Raw genomic sequence first — 19,989 nt, forward strand, 5'->3', positions numbered from 1 at the left:
AACTTAATAAAAGTTTACTGATTTTTTTTATTGAGTAAGATATATTCAGGATACATTTGTATTAATCAACAGAGAAAAGACCCTAGAATTAAGGGGGATTGGGAAAGGCATCCCATAGAAGGTGGGATTTTAGTTGGAACTTGCCAGAAACTAGGAGATAGAAAAGGGGAAGAAGAGCATTCTGGGAATAGGGGACCACCATGAAAAGGCTGTAAGTTGAGAGATGGAGTGTCTTGTTCAAGAAACAGCCATGAGGTCAGTGTCATTTGATGCTGTGGTATATGTGTGGAGAAGTGAGGTGTAAGGTGCTGAGGAAGCCAGGTTATGAAGGGCTTTTGAACACCAGATGGAGGTTTTTATATTTGATCCTGGCTGAGTACAGGGAGAAGAGTGGCATGATCAGACCTGAGCTTTAGGAAGATCACTTTGAAGCTGTGTGGAGAGTGGACTGGAGTATGGAGAACTTGTGGCAGGGAAACTCACCAGCAATCTATTACAGTACTTCAGGTATGAGGTGATGAGGGCCTACACTAGGATGGTGGCATCATTAGAGCAGAGAGGAGGACATGTTCAAGAGATGTAATGAAGATAAAATCAATAGGCACCACTGACAGATTGGACAGAGCAGGTGAGAGAAAGTGTGGAATTTAGGATGACTTCTAGGTTGAGCCGGGGTGACTTCCAGGATAGTTATGCTCTCATCAGGGAAGTTAGTTCAGTTGTAGACATGTTGAGTTTAAGACATCTACAAGGCATTCAGGTCATGATATCCAATAGGTAACTAGAGAGAGAGATTGTAGGTCAGCGATGGGCAAACTTTTGAGCTTGGTGTGTCAAAATTCACCAAAAAAATGAGCATAACTCAGGGAGTGTGTCACTTCGAGAAAAAAACCATAATTTCACGATATTTATAGTTTAAATAACAAAAATATATAATTGTAATATATAACTGTATTTAATAAACCAAAATAGGTAAATGAATATAGGTAGAATTGTCATCTACAGTGCACAGAATGTCTACACTGCACTACAGCAAATGTTTCATCCTCAGCATGTGACCCCATCCTTCTCTGTAAGTGGCCCCATATTTCTCGGCTAAGCGTGACACATGTCATAGGTTTGCCATCACCATTGTAGGTCATCAAATTAGTTAAGGCTAGATAAGCAGATTGGAGGATCATCAGCATAAAGATGGTCTTTTAATTCATGGGAGCTAATGAAATCATGAAGAGAAATAGTATAAAGGGAGAAGAGAGTCTGGGACTGAGTCCTACAGAGCCCCCACTAACTCTGGAGAAGTCAGAGAGGTAGGAGGAGAACCAAAGAGGTCAGAAAAGCTGCATATGCTCCCTGGCATATGTAAGTACTTACAAATTCTGAGAATGTTTCTGTCTGATCACTTTTTTTCATGATTGTTTCTGTGCTAGTCATGATGTATACTATTGCTACATGTCAGTTATGCACAGTTTTGTTGTTTATTTGCACACACACTGAGGTTAAGCATGCTTGTTGTCTTGTAGGCCAAAAGATGGAACTGCTTTGCTCTTCTGCATATTTCCTTGGGTCCTATAGATATTCATTTGCTGCTATGACATGGCTTTGATCAGACCTGTAGTTCCTGGAGTAGTTTGTCAAATGATGTTCTGCACATTGCCATATCTATTGTTTATATAATTGTTATAAATTTGCTGTTCATCGGGTATCCCAATATGACCACTTTGTTCTGATAAGTGCTGGTGCTTATTTTGACGCTGTGATGTATCAAATGTCAAAGGAAATATGGCCAATTTTGGAAAAGGCTATTAAGTTTCTGAATGTAGTGCTGCCTTGGTATTGCAAAGGAGATGGGGCAATGGAAAAGGGCCCCTGACAACTGTTTAGACAGAAATCCTGAATCATTCATCCATTCTCAGGCCTCTGGAGAACAAACTACAGGACCAGACTCCAGGAAAGTTGGCCAGTCCCATCCGAAGAGAGAAGGCCAGGAGTGCCACAGACTGCAGAGAGCAGGAGAACAGGAGAGAAAGAAAGGAGAGTCTGCCCCACAAATGCAATCAACAGCAGAAATCATAGAGAACAAAGCTCCACCAACAGCAGCTGAGCCAGGGTACTGAGACACCGGCATAGGTGAGCACTGTGAGCCATGCCTGGGCAATCTTATTCTCTTCTTTTACTGAGGCCACTTCTCTTACTCCGGCAAAGTGTGACTTCCCAGAATCTCCACTTATAAAGTCAGTTTGCTTTCAGTTTCCTTTTATCCTTTAAGTAAAATAAATGTGGCTAACCATTGTGGGAAGCCAATAAGAGAATAGATAAAAATCTGAGACTCCTCTTTTGACCCCTTTTGTGATCCTTGTGATTTCTTCTTGAAAAGTATTATGGCCTTACTGAAAAGCTTTAAGTTCCTATCAAAACTGAATTTAAAGGATTAACATTGTTAACACAGCAAGGAATGCTGCTGCCTGTTATAGCTAAGGCCAAGATACTCCCCAACTTGGCTTTCTGATAAGAACCTAGTCAAAATTCAGCCTTGGCCTTGGTCTATTCTGAAGCCAATGTTTTGTGTTGTAACTTCTGTGCATCTGCAAAGTTTCGGGGAGGGGGTTCTTTTGTGTGAAATGAGTCTTGAAATATATATAATAAACTCCATGCTCCTGGAGCCAGAGCTGGAAGCATGAAGTAAAAGACATTTCCCTTGTCCTGTCCTTATTTCCTTATCAACTAAACTGTCATCAGATTATCAGAGATGATAAAGAGATATATTTGCTCCAACTGAATTCTCAGGCAAATGCTTAGAAGAAGCAAGAAACCGGGAGTAGTATTCAAAGGAGATCAGTCAAAAGGGAGAAATCAATTTTACAACCAGCTTGTAGTTCACCAGGGAAATACTTTAGTTAAGAGAGGCTTGAGCTGTAAGAAAAGAATGATCAATTTACAGTTTTCAAGTTTCCAGAACAGGGGCAAAAGTTGGAATCAGACCCTTCATAAAACTGGTGAGCATTTTTGGCAGAGGGGCAGTGACACCTGTGCTGTCAGAAGAGTTCCCCTTCCCACTATCTTCCTATATCAGGCTTAAAAGGAAAACTACTTTTCTGGAAAAAATACTTTTCTGGACCTAAAGAATTTTGACACGCCTGAAAGGAGGACTTTAAGAGAATGTGTGAAAAGGAGTGGGGGGAGGAATGAGTGAGCCCAACAAACCTATAGCTCAACAGAGTAGCAGCTACCACTCCCAACACTGCAAGCCACACAGTGCATCTTATATTCACTTACCTGTGCTCTCTCCAACAGGCTGTAAAACCCCTTAAGGGGCAGCACCTCACAGGGTTCTTGGTACATAGTATGGGCAGAATAAACACTTGAATTGGATTGGATTGGGACCTAAAGAAGGTATTTTACAGATTTCGTTCAAATAGGAGAGAAAAAATGCTCTTAAAAAATAATGGTAACCCCAACAAAAATAAACAAAAAATTCTAACAATAAAAATTCCAAGATGATATTTTGGTGAAATAAATGTTGAAATAAATTTAAATTTATTTAAATTTAAATTTCTCAGAATAAAAAAACATTTATATTAAATTTAGCAAAATAAGAACAAAAGCATATCTTGTAAAATAAATCATTTACAGGAATTAAAAAATGGAAGCTAAATCCAAAAGGGGAATGACTCAATGGAAATTCCCACTGCCACATGCTGTAACATAGGTATGTATATAAAAGTTCAAAACCATTTTCCTTGTCCACCATTTCTAGGATCCAGCAGCAACAACAAACATGAGTCTGAAGGTTCTGGCTATACTTTTAGCAGTACTCCTCTATTCTACTTCTGTTCACGGTATAGTAGAACTTTTTTTTACTTGTTAGGCTCAGGATTATTTCCTTCTTGGACTCTTTAACTCTCCATTTTAGTTGATTCAAATCTCAAGCTCTTTCCTCTTCTTTTATTCTAAAGTAATTGTTCAAAATCTGTCCCTTTTTGTAATAAGTATTAAAAACCACTATATCTTTGGCACAAAGTGCTAGAAGCATCTATGGCTTTAGAAAGCAATTGTCACTGACAAAACCTCTTTCATTTCTTATTGAATCAGGCAAGTGCCAGCAACAGTTGTTCTAATTCAACAAGTTTTAATTTAGATAACACTTTTGATCATAAAAAGGTAGGAAGAGGCAGAATGTGAATCCAGATCCTCTAACTGAAAAGCTGAGAAGAAAATTTTTTAATGAAACTACCATGCAGCCTCTTCTAGATTAAGCATTTAGTAAATTACAGAGCCAAACTTTGAACTTTTTGATTTTAAAAATTTCTTGTTCTATGCATTTTTTGCAATATTCATTTTTTATTATGATGTGATATTTGTTCTTCCCATTTATATTGCCACAGTCGTGTATATTGTTTTGCTGGTTCTGCCTACTTCGCATCACATCAGTTCATGGAAATTATTCCAGACTTCTCTGTATACAGCATATTTATTTCTTACAGCATGGCCATATTCCATTACATCCATATAACCACAATTTGTTTTGTCATTCCTACTTTGCCAGTTTGTGATCACAAAAAAGTGCTGCTATAAATATTCTTAAGTATATAGTGCTTTCCAGAATGGTTGCACTAATTTGCTAATTGACCAATAACACATTAGTGTGTTTGTCTTTCCATCTTCTCTCCAACACAGATTATCCCCACCTTTTATCTTCTTTGCTAATTTGTTGGGCAAGCATATTAATTCTTAAAAGGAAATAGATTGCATCCTACCATAATACAGGGCACTATACTATACTATTCTGTCAAAATTTTTCCTTAACGTTTTGTTTTTTTTTAATATGTGTAGGTTTTCATTTATTTATTTATTCATTCATTCATTCGTTCGTTCGTTCGTTTGTTCGTTTGTTTGTTTTAAGCCCTTACCTTCCATCTTGGAGTCAATAGGCAATGGGGGTCAAGTGACTTGCCCAGGGTCACACAGCTGGGAAGTGTCTGAGGCCAGACTTGAACCTAGGACCTCCCGTCTCTAGGCCTGGCTCTCAATCCACTGAGCTACCAGCTGCCCCCTTAATGTTTTGCTAAAGTTTAAAATTTAAAATTGTCTTAATCTGACTGAAGTCATTCTTTCAAAATATACAACTATTGTGCTGCATAAATGGTTTTCCTTTCACCAATGAAAAATAGTTTACATATTAACATAAGAGTAATAAGGAAAATTAATGAAATATACTTATGGATATATAGTATCATAATTGGTATTAGTAATTAATAAATTATGTCTCTTCCAGGTTTCTCAATGTTCAGAGGGGGATGGTGCCTTTGTAGAAGTTCTACAGTGAACTCGGTGTATAGAGCAAACATTAAAGAGATTTCAATATTTTTCCCAAGTGGTAGCTGTAACAAAATGGAAATTATGTAAGTAACTGGCATGATGATAAAGACAATTGCAATCACTCAGTTAATTTCTGAAATTTGATAGAGGCTCTTTTTGATTTTCCGTTAACAGCATCACTCTGAAAGAAGGTAGGGGCCAAACATGCTTGAATCCAGAATCCAAGCAAGCAAAGCTTATCCTGAAGGTAGGTTGTGAGGATATTGTTTCTACTTTTTGTCAAATACTTAGTCACTTTGGAAAGAAGGATAACATGAATACATAACTCTTTTTGTTTGTTTTACAGAGAGCTACAAAAAAGAATTCTTAAAAGGAAGCTCAGAAAGCACCTCAAAACGGTTCCTTTCCTGATTACTAAATCACTCACTACTCACACTACAAATGATGGGACACTGGTCTCCATAGTTTTCCAGTGCTTTCCAGCTCCAGAGCTATGATCCTACAATCCATCCTGTAGACAACCTTTTTCTCCATTTCAACCTCCATCCATAGCCCAAGAACCACCAAGGAGATATGTTGTCTACAGTCAGTGTGCTGACCATGTAGGTGAAAATCTACTTTCTTTTCTCCATTGACTATCTGATTGCTCTCGTTAGTGTTTCATGTTGCCATCAGGAGTTGCAGCAGAGACATCAAACATATTATTAATAATATTAGTATTAGTCAAAATATGATAGATCTAAATTTAGAAACATATAGGAAATTACCTGAATAATGAATGATTATATATATATATATATATACATATATATATATATATATATATATAAAACCTGGTTATCTTTTGGATTAAAAATATGTACTTTATAGTCAGTGAAGGAAGAATTTTTATTCTTCATAGCATTAAGTTACAATAAAGAATCAGTTTGTTAATGGATAATGTAAAAGGAAATTAGCAACTGGGGGAAAAGGAGAAGGACCAAGATATTCCAACTTTAAGTGACAGCTCTGGCCTTGACTCAATGGAACATGTTCTCATATTTTTTTTTATTTTTTTTTTATTTTAAACCCTTAACTTCTGTGTATTGACTTATAGGTGGAAGAGTGGTAAGGGTAGGCAATGGGGGTCAAGTGACTTGTCCAGGGTCACACAGCTGGGAAGTGTCTGAGGCCGGATTTGAACCTAGGACCTCCCCTCTCTAGGTCTGGCTCTCAATCTACTGAGCTACCCAGCTGCCCCCTGCATACTTTTTCACTGAAATGTACACTTTCAGAAACTGTTCTCATTGTGTATTTTATGTTTTTTCTACTTTTGGAAATGATAAACAGCACTATGAAATACGTGTTTAAGATGAGAAATACCTTAATATTCTCAAGAAGTATTGGAAAATAAATCTGTTTTAAGCAATCGTCTTTGTATTTTCACTGGTTTTTACCTGAGAAAAATGTTTACTTGTCTCTTAGCCTCGTTACATCTCAATTATCTTAATGATAAAATTGAAGATACCCTAACCTAATTTTCTATGATCAATTATAGAAACTTAACAGAAATAACTGCACACATTCCTAAACACTTAGGATTACCGAAAGAAGTTCACCTTAGAGTTAATGACACATGTACTGACTGACAACAAAGTAATATAAAGTATGGCTCACCGCAACATATTATCGATTATGACATGCACAAAGATTATTGCATAAGACATTATCTGTGACATGTCTGATTAGGAAAGAAAGTAGGCTAGTCATAAAGTGGGAATGAGAAAGGCAGGCTAAGCTTTGTATTATTATCTATGAAATATTTAAAGACCTTGTGCTTGTCCATCCCCACCAATTTTTCCGTAAAGCTAACCACCTCTTCCAGTGGATCTTCTGGAAAGCCTGCTCCATAGATAACAAACTGAATTTCACCTTCAACATTTCCTTCCCCACTCCTTCTTGCACTTACTGGAATCTGGGTCCCTCTTGGAATTACTCTGCATCTCTAGCCATCCTTTGTAGCACTTGTGACTCCCACCCCACCCACCCTGCACTCACTAGGCAGGGCTGTTATGATTAAAATTCTCTGGAGATTGTATCTTAATTTATAATTATTTATTAAATAATTTTAAAAGTGGGCCAGAGGGAAAAAAAAGGGTACTGGCCACCTGTAGTCAGCCACCTACACTCTGGATTCACAGGAAAAAGGCCCCTTCTCCTCTTCTTCCTGGTACTCTAATTTATGCTCTTCAAGAAGTCTCTTTCCAAAGTCCCTTTGATAAGAGGACTCCTACCTCATTCAGGGCAAGCAACAAGGCTCTTCTGGACCCCAGAAATCTGGAGTCCTTTAGAATGGCTGCAAAGTATGCAATTCTACTTTTCTTTACCTCTCTAGCTTAAGAGGCTTGTTTACATCGATATACAAAAGGTTTTGTCTCCAATCTTATTCAACCAGAGGGTGGGAGAAGCAGAAAAGTTGTAGCTTCAATTTTAATATTAAACCATTCTCCCTTTAAAATACGAAGGTTGTTTTGGACTACCAAAGAAAGGGGTACAGGCTAGTATTAAATTTTCACAGTTGGAAAGTCAGAATACTTCCTAATTCCCAATACCACTTACTTTCAGGCTCTCTCTACTGTTGCTGTACTCAGAAACCTCTCTTTCTTTTGAATTCTTAGAATTCATATTTATTGTACAAACTGTGGTCTTTGGACCTCAAAACATTCCTTCTTTTCTCAATGAGTTCACTGCTGGGCTCACAGTGTTACTCTCTTTCCCCAACTTCTGCCCCAGGGGTATTTCCACAAACACCTGAATCTCCTGGGCTTTCACTTTCCTGTGACCTATTCCCCATACACCACATATTCTTGATCTTGCCATTACTCACAAATGTATCACTTCTATGTTCATGAACTTTGAAATCATATGAATCTACATATTCTTCACCCTTCCTCATGACATTCCAATTCCCCTATTCCTTGGTTCTTTCTCAGGCCATCATCCTACACTGACTTCTTTCCTTTCTCATCTGGACTCTTTGATCAACCAGTTCAATCTCACACTTTTGTCTTCTCCTCTTGAGTCTCTTGCTCATTTATTCTAGTGAATAGGCTTTGCCAAGCCTCAACACTATACTGTTACTACCATTTGATGCCTTTGTTCCTACTCATGCCTTGCTGAATGGAGGAGAAAATCATGAAAAAATTAAGGATGATATCTAGCTTTATTGCACATTTATTAACATAATAATGTTATAGCTGATTCCTCACTATGATGAGGAAATCCTTTTACTCTGACTCACTTCCCTATTTACAAAATGGGTCTTTCAAACTTCCATCCCACCTCAAATCTGTTGTGGCTCCCCTACCCAACTGTTCTCAGCTGAGAATTTTACTTCATATTTCCCTGAAAAAAACAGAGGCCATCCCCTGAGAGTTTCCTCTTCTCTCCTCAATCTCATCTCATTAAGATGCCTATTGCTGCTCTTTCCTCCTTTACCTCTTTTTCACATGAAAAGGTAAACCTCTCTATATGTATATGATCTTATTCTCTCATCTTCTCCACAGCAGATTGTCCCTTCTAGCAATCCCACTCTCATGTATCTTCAAACTTCTTCCTGTCTTCTTGTTGCTTCCCTATTGCCTGTCTCACCATGCTCAAAACCCCTCACTTTAATCCTCCCATCCCTGCTAACTATTGTCCTATTATTCCTTTTCTCTTCTCTGGCTAAATCCCTTGACAAGGTGGCCCATTTTGTGCTCCTATTTCCTTTTCCTTCTTAATTCTCTATAGTCTGGCCTCTGACCTCATGAATCAAATGAAATAGCTCTCTCCAAAGTTAGGAAGGATCTTTTAATTACCAGATCTAATGGCCCTTCTTCTATATTATTTTGCTTATTCAACTATGCAAGTGATTCTGAGATATATCTGGCTCACCCTAAGCTCTTTACTGATATTCAGCCTCACATCTCTAACAGCCTACTAGACATCTTATACTTGATGTGACCAAAACTGAACTTATTATCTTTCCCTCCAAATTTTCCCCTTTTCCTAACTTTCTAAATTCCTTATTACTGTGGAAAGTACCACTGTCCTCCCTGTCACCATGGCTTGAAACCTAGTTTTCATCTTCAATTCTTCAAATCTAATCTGTTGTCGACTCTTATGTTTCAACCTTTATAAGACTTCTTGCACATGCTCTCCTCTGACAATACCACAATCCTAGTGAAGACCCTATCACCTCATGCCTGGATCACTGCAATAGTTTGCTGGATGGTCGTCTTATATCAAGTCCATTCCTTCTAGTTTATTTTCCACTTTGATCTTCCTAAGATACAATTCTAACCACGTCACTACCCTATTCAATTAACTCCAGGGGTTTCCTGTTGCCTTCAGGATCCAATATAAAATACTTTGTTTGGCTTTTAAAGCCCTCTATAACACATAAGAGGCTCTCAAGGAATTTAAATTCTAATGATAAAGGCAAGTACATTCAAAATTTTTTTAACTGAAAGAAGAATAAGATAAATGCAAAAGAGTCCCAAGCAAAGTGCTATGAAGGACAGGCAAAGGCTCTACTTAAGGCAGAAAGAGATGAATCAATTTGTTCAGAAGAAGTTAAGAAAGGCTTTGTGGAGGTGCTGCTAGCTCCCACCTTAAGCACTGAAAGTACCTTCTCTTTCAGCTTTAGAACCAAAATGCCAAATTTTGTGCCACTCCCTCTGTGGCCAGTTGCAGCCCAAAAATCCTGCTAGAGGCAGGAAGACCTATTATTAAGTGATTACAAAATAATCTAGGTGAAAGAAGATAAGAATGGTTGGATGAGGGTAAAAAGGATGGATGAGTCACAATGACACTTGATTGCACCGGCAACTGAGATAAGGGCAGGGGAAAGAGTAAAAAATGACTCCACATATTTTAGCCTGTGCCACCAGGAGTGATAGTATCATCTACAGGATGGAGAAGTGAGGGAGAAGGACAAGTTCTAGATATAATTTCCAAGAGAATGAACTCGGAAATACTGACTTTGAAGTGCTGACAAGATATGGAGATAAGAGACATAAAGCAAATAAGTGGAAATACAGGATTAGAATTCTGAGGAGCAGTTGGAAGTAGAAATAGAAATCTGGCAGTCAGATCCACAGAGATAACAAAGATGAAAGCCATATGGGAGTGGATGGCATAATGCAGAAAAAGGAGACAATGACCAAGAGAAGATGCATACATATGTTGAAGGGACAAGAGAAGGATGAAGAGATGATAGGTAATTCGAGTACTGGAAAGGTCATCTGCAGTCTTTCCTGGATATTTACATGCTTTCATTTTTGGACTGTTATTAATAGTTTTGAAATATAAGAATTAAAGTAAATAGAAGAGAAGAGGATCAATGTGGGCTCTGAAGAGAAAGAGAGCTGGTGGCATAAGAGGTCACTTAGGGAGTAAAGCCCTTTCTGGAAATTTCATAGGTGAGGAAGTTAAGAACTAATGTAAGCTTACTTGCTCAAGGTCATGCAAGCAGAGGCAAAATGTGAAAGCAAGACATTGAATTTCAAATCTAAGGCTCTTTGGCCATCTTATTAATTCCCACAGTTTCAATCATCAACTCTATGAAGACAAATAGAAATTCTTTTTCTCTCTTTAGCCTCTCTTCAAAGATGCAGATCTATCCTTCTAACAGTATTCTTAACACTTTCACTCCAATGTTTTGCCAACCTTAAACTTGTATCCAAGTTCTTCTGCCAAAGTATGTTAGAGATAATAAATTCAGTTTTGAATTTGTAAGATCTATGTGCTAGTAAGATAATCAAATGAATATGTATAAAAGGCAATTAGATGGGGGCAGCTGGGTAGCTCAGTGGATTGAGAGCCATGCCTAGAGACTGGAGGTCCTAGGTTCAAATCCGGCCTCAGACACTTCCCAGCTGTGTGACCCTGGGCAAGTCACTTGACCCCCATTGCCTACCCTTACCACTCTTCCACCTATAAGTCAATACACAGAAATTAAGGGCTTAAAAAAAAAGTTAAAAAATAAAAAAAATTAAAAAAAGGCAATTAGAAATGCCAGATTAGGCCTTAACAAAGCATGAAAGAAGTGAGAATATAGATTTGCAAGTAAAAGAAGCAAAAGTGTTAATTAACATTTGATTTTTTAAGAAAGACTAAGTTAAACCTTTTTTTTTTTGTTCAACACTACGGAGTCTGAATTTTAGATAGGGATTTTTTTGGATTCTAGAAACCCTTATATCATTCCATTGAATAATGTTATTATTATTCTGTTAAGCTCTGTGTTTTCATAGAGTATTCATGACAATACAGCAATTGCTTTCCTTTTCTTGTATTCTGTGCTTAAAAAAAGAGAATTAAGTACACAGGTCTAAAATTTTAGTTAAGAGAATCACTAGGAAAATAAAAATTGTATTTTGCACATATGTTCTTGGCTGTAAAATATAATACACTTGTATAGTGGAGATGAGTTAATATACCACTTTAAAATAATTGCTATTGACATCTTATACTTTTTGGCAGCCAACAGAGGAAAACTATTATGTAAAGATTAATGTTTTCTTTAGAACATAAATTGTCCATTCATACAATTTCATTTTTGAAATGCTGATGTTAACTTACCTGCTTTGTCTGCCACAAAACTGCATCTTGATTTATTGGACAAAAACAGAACTTGAGCAATCAGGGCAAAATCAAGATTATAGTTTCACTTTCATATAAGTTACAAAGCACAGCAATTAGTTCCTGGAAATCCTGAGTCCATGAAGTACAGATATGATTACATAACTTTGCTTATAAACTGCCACAATATTGGTATTCCCATTAGGCAGAAAGGCTATTGTGATTTCTAAGAAATCATGACTGTTTCTTTAGCACCCTTTGACATTTTCATAAAATAAAGGTAAAGCTGAACCAAAACAAATTGTGAATTAAAAACCAGATACCCCGTTCACATCCCAATAAGCTATATTGCACAAAAACAAATGGAAACTTTGAACCCCCCCCCCAAAAGACAAATGACAGATCAGCTCAAAATAACCAAACCCTTCTGTCCAAAAGGTCATGGAAGATGGTTACCAGTGTCTACTTGATCGTCTTCAGCAACAGATAGTCTCCTGGGTCACAAAATAGCCTGCCCTATTGTTGAAAGACATTGTTACAAAAGTTTTGTCCTTATAGCAATAAATTTGTCTCCCTCTAACTTAACCTACTATACTAATTCAACAACTTTAATTCAATTCTGTAATTGTGTACTAAGTACCCGACACACCGTGTCACATAGGCATTGGTGATACAAAATCAAAAATGGTTTGTCCCTCCATTCAATCTGATTTTGGAGTATGGGAAAAATTTTTTATTATATAAGGTAGAACTTAATTCAGGCAAAGAAAAGATCAAAACAAAGTGTTCCAGGAAAATTTGAGGTATATATCACTCCTCCCAGAGGCCAATGAGAATCCAAGCATCCTTGTACTTTTCATCTGGACTTCTTTCCGGTATCCAGATTTGAGGAGCTTAATGAAATTTCTCCTTCCCACTGAGAGAGATGGAAAAATTGCATCAATGTGTAAATAGCTAGGGAACTACCTGGGATCATTATATCAAACTTTTCCAGCTCTAGGTTGAAATGCTCTTTTAGGGAGCATAGCAACCAAATGACCATACCAAAGAAGCATCCTTTGCACTGAGATAAAGTGTTGCACAACAGGACAGTCTGGAGCCATTTCTTGAAGCACTTCCTAACTGTATAATGGGAAAATTCATCTGAGACCCAGTGAAATATTTCTCTATTCTTTTCCTCTAATGGCTCCATTAACTGAACAGCCTAAGAAGACCTTTTAATCCCAAGTCTAAAATGCTCCTCTCTCTTCCTGTCTAAATCTTACTCATCCTTAGAAGTCCAGTTCAAATTATATCTCCTCAATGACTGCCAGAAGCCACCTCGGAATCAAAGAATTCCAGGGTTGTAAAAAATCCCAGAGGTCCACTCCAACCTATTCCTAAGTAGGATTCTTCTCTTCAATGTTTCTTTTTTTAAAATTTAGAATATTTTTCAAATCATTGTTCAAAACCTATTTCCATGTTATTCATAATTGCAATAGAGTGATCTTTTAACACTCTAACCCTAATTGTATTCCCACTGAATCACATGATCGATGTTTTTCTTCTGCATTTCTGCTCCCACAGTTCTTTCTCTGGATGGGGATAGTGTTCTTTCTTCTAAGTTCCTCTGGACTGTCCTGGATCCTTGCATTGCTGCTAGTAGAGAAGTCTGTTATGTTTGATTGTGCCACAGTGTATCAGTCTCTGTGTACAATGTTCTTCTGGCTCTGCTTCTTTCACTCTGCATCAATCCCTGGAGGTCGTTCCAGTTCACATGGAATTCCTCCAGTTCATTATTTCTTTCAGCACAGTAGTATTCCTTCACCATCAGATACCAGTTTGTTCAGCAATTCTCCAATTGCTGTACGCTCCCTCTTCAACATTTCCAACAAATAGTAATTAGTCTTTTGTTTGAAGATATCAATGGCAGTGGACGTGCCACCTCCTAGGGATATCCTTCTACTTCTGAAAAGTTTTCCTTCACATGTTCTATTACAGGACTTTATACTCTCATAGGCACTAATTATACTCTGCCTTTTTATAAAGGGATTGATCAAAGTTGTTTAAAGGTGTGGTGATATCTTTGTTTCATTCTTCAATTATATCTCAATAATTGTCATATATATTAGTGCCTACAAAATCATAACTGCCAAAGCAGAAGAAACAACCAGGGACTTAAAATCCTATCTCAGGCTCACTTAGCCAAGCATACAGTAAAAGCTAGTAGAGCTTAAAACTAGGGGGCAGCAGGGTGGCTCAGTGGATTGGGAGCCAGGTCCAGCAATGGGAGGTCCTGGGTTAAAATCTGGCTTCAGACACTTCCTACCTGTGTGACCCTGGGCAAGTCATTTAACCCCCATTGGCTAGTCCTTACCACTCTTTTGTCTTAGAACCAATACACACATGGTATTGATTCCACGATGGAAAGTAAGGGGTGTGTGTGTGTGTGTGTGTGTGTGTGTGTGTGTGTGTGTGTGTGTATGTTTTAAAGCTTAAAACTGCACTAAGACTTTTGGGATACATTTTTTAAAAAATACAGATTTCATAAAGATCTCTTTTTAATCAGATCTTTCTCTTTTTTCCCATGTAAATGCTTATTGATTTCCCTATTTCAAAGGAAAAATTTGATTGAAAGGAGATCTTTATGAATTTTATATTTTTAAAGTAAAGTTTGTTATTAACTTAAGTAAAAGTAACAAGTTTATTTCTATAGTTTGATGAACAAAAATGTCCTCTAGGATTAAGTAATCAAAATTCACTTTAAGAAATGAAATTTCCTGGTCACACATCCCAATGAAATGTCCTACATACAGCTATGAACCGAAGTATAAGTGAAAATATATTAAAAATCACCCCTAACTCCATTTTGGATGGAGCATAATTGCACCTGATAAATCTCTGCTCATCACAACTTGGTTTCTTTGGCCAGAAGACCGAACATGACCAAAGGTGTTAAATTTAGACTTTACAATTTCTGGAAAAGCAGGAAATTTGAAAGTTTCCAACAAAATCTGGAACCCCCCCCCAAAACCATCTGTAAAGAACACCAGACAATATAAAGATTTATCAAAACTAAAGAGTACCATGAAGAAGCTAAGACAAGACCTATATCAGGAGACAAAGCTGTACAATTCTCTTGAGAACCAGTGAGAAAAAAGAGGACAAGAATTAGGTCTTTTATAATCTCCAGGAGTCAAAAAGAGTTCGGCAAATTTTCACAGATATAGTTTATCAATCTTTCTTCCTATTCTTGACTCTATCAGCCAGTTTCCAGTCTTAAATACAGAGTCACAGACTCATAGACACTTGACACCATGTCTATGTGACAGTCCTTAAACCTCCTGAATGCTTTTGCAGGATGACTCCAAAAGTCTTTGTGGTGGAAAGCCCATGATCTGCTTGTCTTCCCTACCCCTTCAGGACCTGGCTTAGCATCTTAGTGGCAGTAGGCAGTTAATCAGTATTTATTGAATGGATGAATAGCCTGCCTCTTTGTGTCTTTGATAATTTAATCATTTCTTTGACATTCTTCTGACTTTATGATTTGTTTTGGCCTAAATTTCTGACCTGGCTACTGAAATAAACTCAACTGTCATACATAGTGAAAATAAAAGAGAAACTTAACATTCTTTTTGTTGGAAAAAAAGGAGGGGGGAATTCCTTGAAAAGGAAACAGCACTGATAAAAATACTCTCAGTTCTGCAATCTGGGACTTCCCCAGGAGTAAATCTGTGTACACTGTGTTAACTATTAACCGGATCAAACAGAGTTAAGAGGGGAAAAAAGCCTATAAATACTGTTTCCTATGCACATGGCCTTTCAGAAATTCTTCAGCCTCTCTGAGCACGCTGAGAATAAAGAGGAACATCCATCCAATCTCATCACCATGAAACAAAGCACTGTCCTTCGCACAACGTTCCTGCTTTGCTGGATCTTAATTATTCTGCCCAGGGTTCAAGGTAAGAAGGCACAGTGACATATTTTACCTTGAAAATAGCAATAGAATTGAATATGTGTGTGTATTTATATGTTCATACAGGATTGAAATGCCTTAAAGTTTTCCTATCTGCCTATGTATGAAAATTGCACCCAGAATCATGTTTAAAGCCTCTGGAGAGATGATTTAAATCAATTTGTCAAAGCCCATGAGAAAATCTCCCAAAGCAAACTAATTACTAGGGTGGTATAATTAACTCAGTGCTATTTTGTTGGCAGTCTTTTTTTTTTTCAATCAAACCATCTCCAAATTCATGAGTACTTGTGAAATTTAAAATATACTCAAACTTTCCAAACAACCTGACTTCTGTTTAGAGAAACTCAATATGCGTTAAATGGCAAAAATAAGTTCATTCTATGACCCAGTGTCTAAGTGGCAGCATTCTGCTGAAAGCTTCCTATTAATAGTCGCTGCTGTACCAATTTCTTTTTCTAAGGATCCCCACTCTCAAGAAATATACGCTGTCGATGTATCAAGTCTCATGATGCTGTCCCTCATGTGAAATTCTTAGAAAAACTTGAAGTCATTCCCCAAAGTTCTTCATGTCCACGTACTGAGATCATGTGAGTAAAACCCTACCCACTTGCTAATAGATAGAGTTTTTCCATGGTCATCACAGTTTTAATCAAACATCAAAAATTTTGGGGGGAAATATGGTTCAAAGGAATGAACACGGGTCCTATATTCAGAAGACTGGGTTTCCAATTCTAGCTTGTATAGTCACTACCTGATGGATAACAGGTATGCCAGTTATTTTGGCCCATGAGACAATTATATTGGTTCCTCACCTCACAAGACTGCTGTATAGAAAGTGCTTTGTAAATCTAAAAGTGTTATAAAAATGTGAGATCTTATTACTGAATAATTACAGAAAAGATCAATAAATCTACAGTTTCATTATCCTTGTAGAAAGATAAACTTCATTATCACTGAATATAATTCACGTAGTTAAAATTCTTCACTGTGATTTTGCTCATTGTAGTGCTACAATAAAGAGAACTCGGGAGCAAAGATGTCTGAACCCTGACTCCAAGCAAATACAAAATTTAATCAAATTAATTAACAAGAAAAGGTAAGTTTGCCATGCTTTATAGCTGAATTAAACTTTAGCCCATTGGATTGCTTCTTCCACAAGGGATTCTCATCTATCTTTGGTGGATGAGGTGACATTTATAGACAATGTCCTGGTTAATTCTATCTAGGGAAGCCACTCAGTAAAAATCAGATTCTGATAACCTTAATGCACAACAAATTTACTCACAACCTGGAAGGGCCCATAAATGGGTGGATTCATCAAGGTTTTCACCTTGGTTTTCGACCTTTCTTTTCTATCCTGGGATTCAATCCCAACAAGATCTAGAGCAAAAGCTAAATAAATTACAAAACAAAACATCTTACATTTTTACTCCTTGTTTACAGGTCCACAGAAACTTCTAAAATCAGAAGTAGAGATCACCCTACTGCTCCTAAGAGGATGGACTAGGATATGCCTCTTCTCCTCAATGAACTTCAAGCAATAAGAGCTGCTGTATAAATTAATAATGTTTAGCATTTACATAGTGCTTTAAAGTTTACAAAGTGCTTTACATGTTATTTCATTTGATTCTCACAATAACCTTGTGAGACAGGTGCTATTATTGTTATTGATATTGTTACACAAATGAAGATATTGAGGCTGAGAGAGATTAAGTGACTTGTCCAGGGTCACACAACTAGTAAGTGCTTGAAGTAGAATTTGAACTCTGGTCTTCCTCTCTTCAAGTCCAACACGCTATCTCTGTACTACTTAGTTGCTCAGATGAATAGTCACAGCCACTAGGACCAAATGGTTATTTAAAATATAAATTGGTTATTCAGTAAGAAGATGCTGTCAAGAAAATCCTGGCTCTGTCCCTTGTGCCCTTTGCATAACCCTAAGAAAATTATTCTGGTACTCACCGGCACTCAGTTTCATCAACTTTCATCAAAGAGTTGTACTAAATAACTTATTAAATTTCTTCTAGTTCTGAATCTGATTTGAAGGCTATGTAGCACTCATGTGATCCTTCTCTTCTAGAACCATCTCACAAACTCTGAGATTTTTCCCAATCTCTACCAGAGACTTGTCTAGACCCCCAACATGTCTTCACTGTTAAACTGTTAAAAATAAATGGATAGCAAGACTTCATGATGTGCTAGGCAGACAAACTGCTTTTGTATAGAGATAAAAAGCCTGTTTAGTTACTATGTATTTCTACTTTTTCTTTTCTGATATGGACACTTTTATTTATTTATTTTTGTTTTGAACAAATAAATGAGTATTTTTATATTCATGATAAAACAGAGTGGACTATATATTAATCTGTGACTATCATATACATGCTTTTTACAAATATATAATAAATTCAAAATGTACTTCTTCAGCAGGTCTGTGTTGATTCTTTCATGCTTTTCTTTTTCTCTTTCCTTGTAATGATCATGAGAAAACAGGATGTTTTTTTACTGTATTTTTTCTTTTATTTTTCTGCTACCATATTCTCAACTCCCCTTTTTTCCTACCAGCAGGAAAAAAATGAAAACTTCTTAGAGCAAATACTTATACTCAAGCAAAACACATTCTCAGAAAGGCTGTGTCCAAAATATGTCTTATTGTGCAGTTTGATTTGTCAGTTCTCTGCTTCTCTGGAATCCTGGATATTCAGAGTTTCTTAAGTCTTTGAAAATTCTTTTTCTCTCATGTTTTATTATTGTGTTACATATGTTATATTGTATAAATTATTTTCCTAGTCCTGCTCATCTCACTTTGCATCTATTCATACGAGTATTCCCAGGCTTTTCTGATACTATCCCTTTCATCATTTCTTATAGCACAAGTATATTTCATATGTTCATATATTTGATCATCTATTCCCAAATTTATAGATATTCTCTTAGATTTCAGTTCACTTAATGTAACTACCAATTAAAAATGAATAATAGGAAAAAGTAAATCCCAAGGTGAGTGTTTTGGCTCTGAGATAATAATGTAAAATAAGTGGTATATTTTAAAAAATAAAAACACATTTGTCCTTCCAACATGAAAATAAGCTTTCTGATTGGGCAGGGACAAAAAAATATAAATAAAAATTATAACCACAAGGAAAGAACTGAGAGTCATTTGAAGTTGCAGCTTTATTCATATACAAATGGTTTTGTTGTTGTTGTTGTTGTTGTTGTTGTTGTTTTTGCCAATTTATACCAGAATCTGGGAAAGTAACTCTTTGCTTTTACACTTTGGAGTTGGAGAAGTCGGGATAATGGAGGAAAGAGGCAAAAGGAGTAGGGTATCATTTCTGGCCTATCATAAATTAGCTGGATGTCCTCAAAGGAATGATGAGAGGTTTTAGGGTTTTTTCTAAAGACCACTGGACCCAAGTTCCTATCATAGATCCCTCCACCAGGGCTCTCTTCCCTAATTACATGGTGGTACAATTTTCTTTACAAATGCAATGACACTTTGCCAGGGAAATAATTTAGAAAATTGGTGACCAACTTCTTAATTTAAAAAAAAAAATGCTCCTTTCAACAGGCTCTCAAAGAAGCACTGTTTTCTTCACAGATATTTCATAATAAGAAATGCCTAAATAGGAAATTATTTTGATGTATAGCACACCAAAAATCCTTCCTTTTTCTCTTCATTCTAAAAGAAAACAAGAAATTAAACCTCATCCTGCTTTAAAAAAAGTTTATCTAGGGGCAGCTGGGTAGCTCAGTGGATTGAGAGCCAGGCCTAGAGACGGGAGGTCCTAGGTTCAAATCTGGCCTCAGACACTTCCCAGCTGGGTGACCCTGGGCAGGTCACTTGACCCCCATTGCCTACCCTTACCACTCTTCCACCTATAAGTCAATACACAGAAGTTAAGGGTTTAAAATAAAAAAAATTTAAAAAAAAGTTTATCTATTGCTTAAAAGATTAATTATTTGAAAGAAAAATTATTTGAAAGAGGCATAATGTGTTATAGAATATCTGATAGGGATATTTAAAAATTATTTGGGAATTCAATATGCTCTATCCTATAATTATAACACAGGACATTAATAATCATATTTCTCTGAAAATGATAACATTAAAG

The 19,989-nt window shown here is 36.7% G+C and overlaps 2 protein-coding genes across 2 annotated transcripts; both read left to right on the top strand.

Annotated features, from left to right (window-relative positions):
- Positions 1 to 3,775: 3,775 nt before the first annotated feature.
- CXCL11 (C-X-C motif chemokine ligand 11) lies at positions 3,776 to 5,900 on the top strand. The gene is made up of 4 exons (XM_044682406.1): positions 3,776 to 3,836; positions 5,273 to 5,399; positions 5,491 to 5,563; positions 5,663 to 5,900. Exons 1-4 carry the CDS (start codon positions 3,776 to 3,778, stop codon positions 5,684 to 5,686), a joined length of 285 nt encoding a protein of 94 aa, XP_044538341.1. The 3' UTR covers positions 5,687 to 5,900.
- Positions 5,901 to 15,712: 9,812 nt separating this feature from the next.
- CXCL10 (C-X-C motif chemokine ligand 10) lies at positions 15,713 to 17,381 on the top strand. Its single transcript, XM_044681168.1, has 4 exons — positions 15,713 to 15,860; positions 16,335 to 16,461; positions 16,881 to 16,970; positions 17,318 to 17,381. The coding sequence occupies exons 1-4, from the start codon at positions 15,713 to 15,715 to the stop codon at positions 17,379 to 17,381; spliced, it is 429 nt and encodes a 142-aa protein (XP_044537103.1).
- The last annotated feature ends 2,608 nt before the right edge of the window (positions 17,382 to 19,989 follow it).

This window comes from Gracilinanus agilis, chromosome 6, assembly GCF_016433145.1.
Source record: "Gracilinanus agilis isolate LMUSP501 chromosome 6, AgileGrace, whole genome shotgun sequence".
NCBI classification, from domain to species: domain Eukaryota; kingdom Metazoa; phylum Chordata; class Mammalia; order Didelphimorphia; family Didelphidae; genus Gracilinanus; species Gracilinanus agilis.

Excerpts from the sequence above, each read along its gene's own strand:
- CXCL11 (XM_044682406.1), top strand. The coding sequence starts at position 3,776 with ATGAGTCTGAAGGTTCTGGCTATACTTTTAGCAGTACTCCTCTATTCT. Across the intron at positions 3,837-5,272 it reads CTATTCTACTTCTGTTCACG|GTTTCTCAATGTTCAGAGGG; the intron begins GTATAGTAGAAC and ends TGTCTCTTCCAG. Across the intron at positions 5,400-5,490 it reads TGTAACAAAATGGAAATTAT|CATCACTCTGAAAGAAGGTA; the intron begins GTAAGTAACTGG and ends TTCCGTTAACAG.
- CXCL10 (XM_044681168.1), top strand. The coding sequence starts at position 15,713 with ATGGCCTTTCAGAAATTCTTCAGCCTCTCTGAGCACGCTGAGAATAAA. Across the intron at positions 16,462-16,880 it reads TGTCCACGTACTGAGATCAT|TGCTACAATAAAGAGAACTC; the intron begins GTGAGTAAAACC and ends TGCTCATTGTAG. Across the intron at positions 16,971-17,317 it reads AAATTAATTAACAAGAAAAG|GTCCACAGAAACTTCTAAAA; the intron begins GTAAGTTTGCCA and ends CCTTGTTTACAG.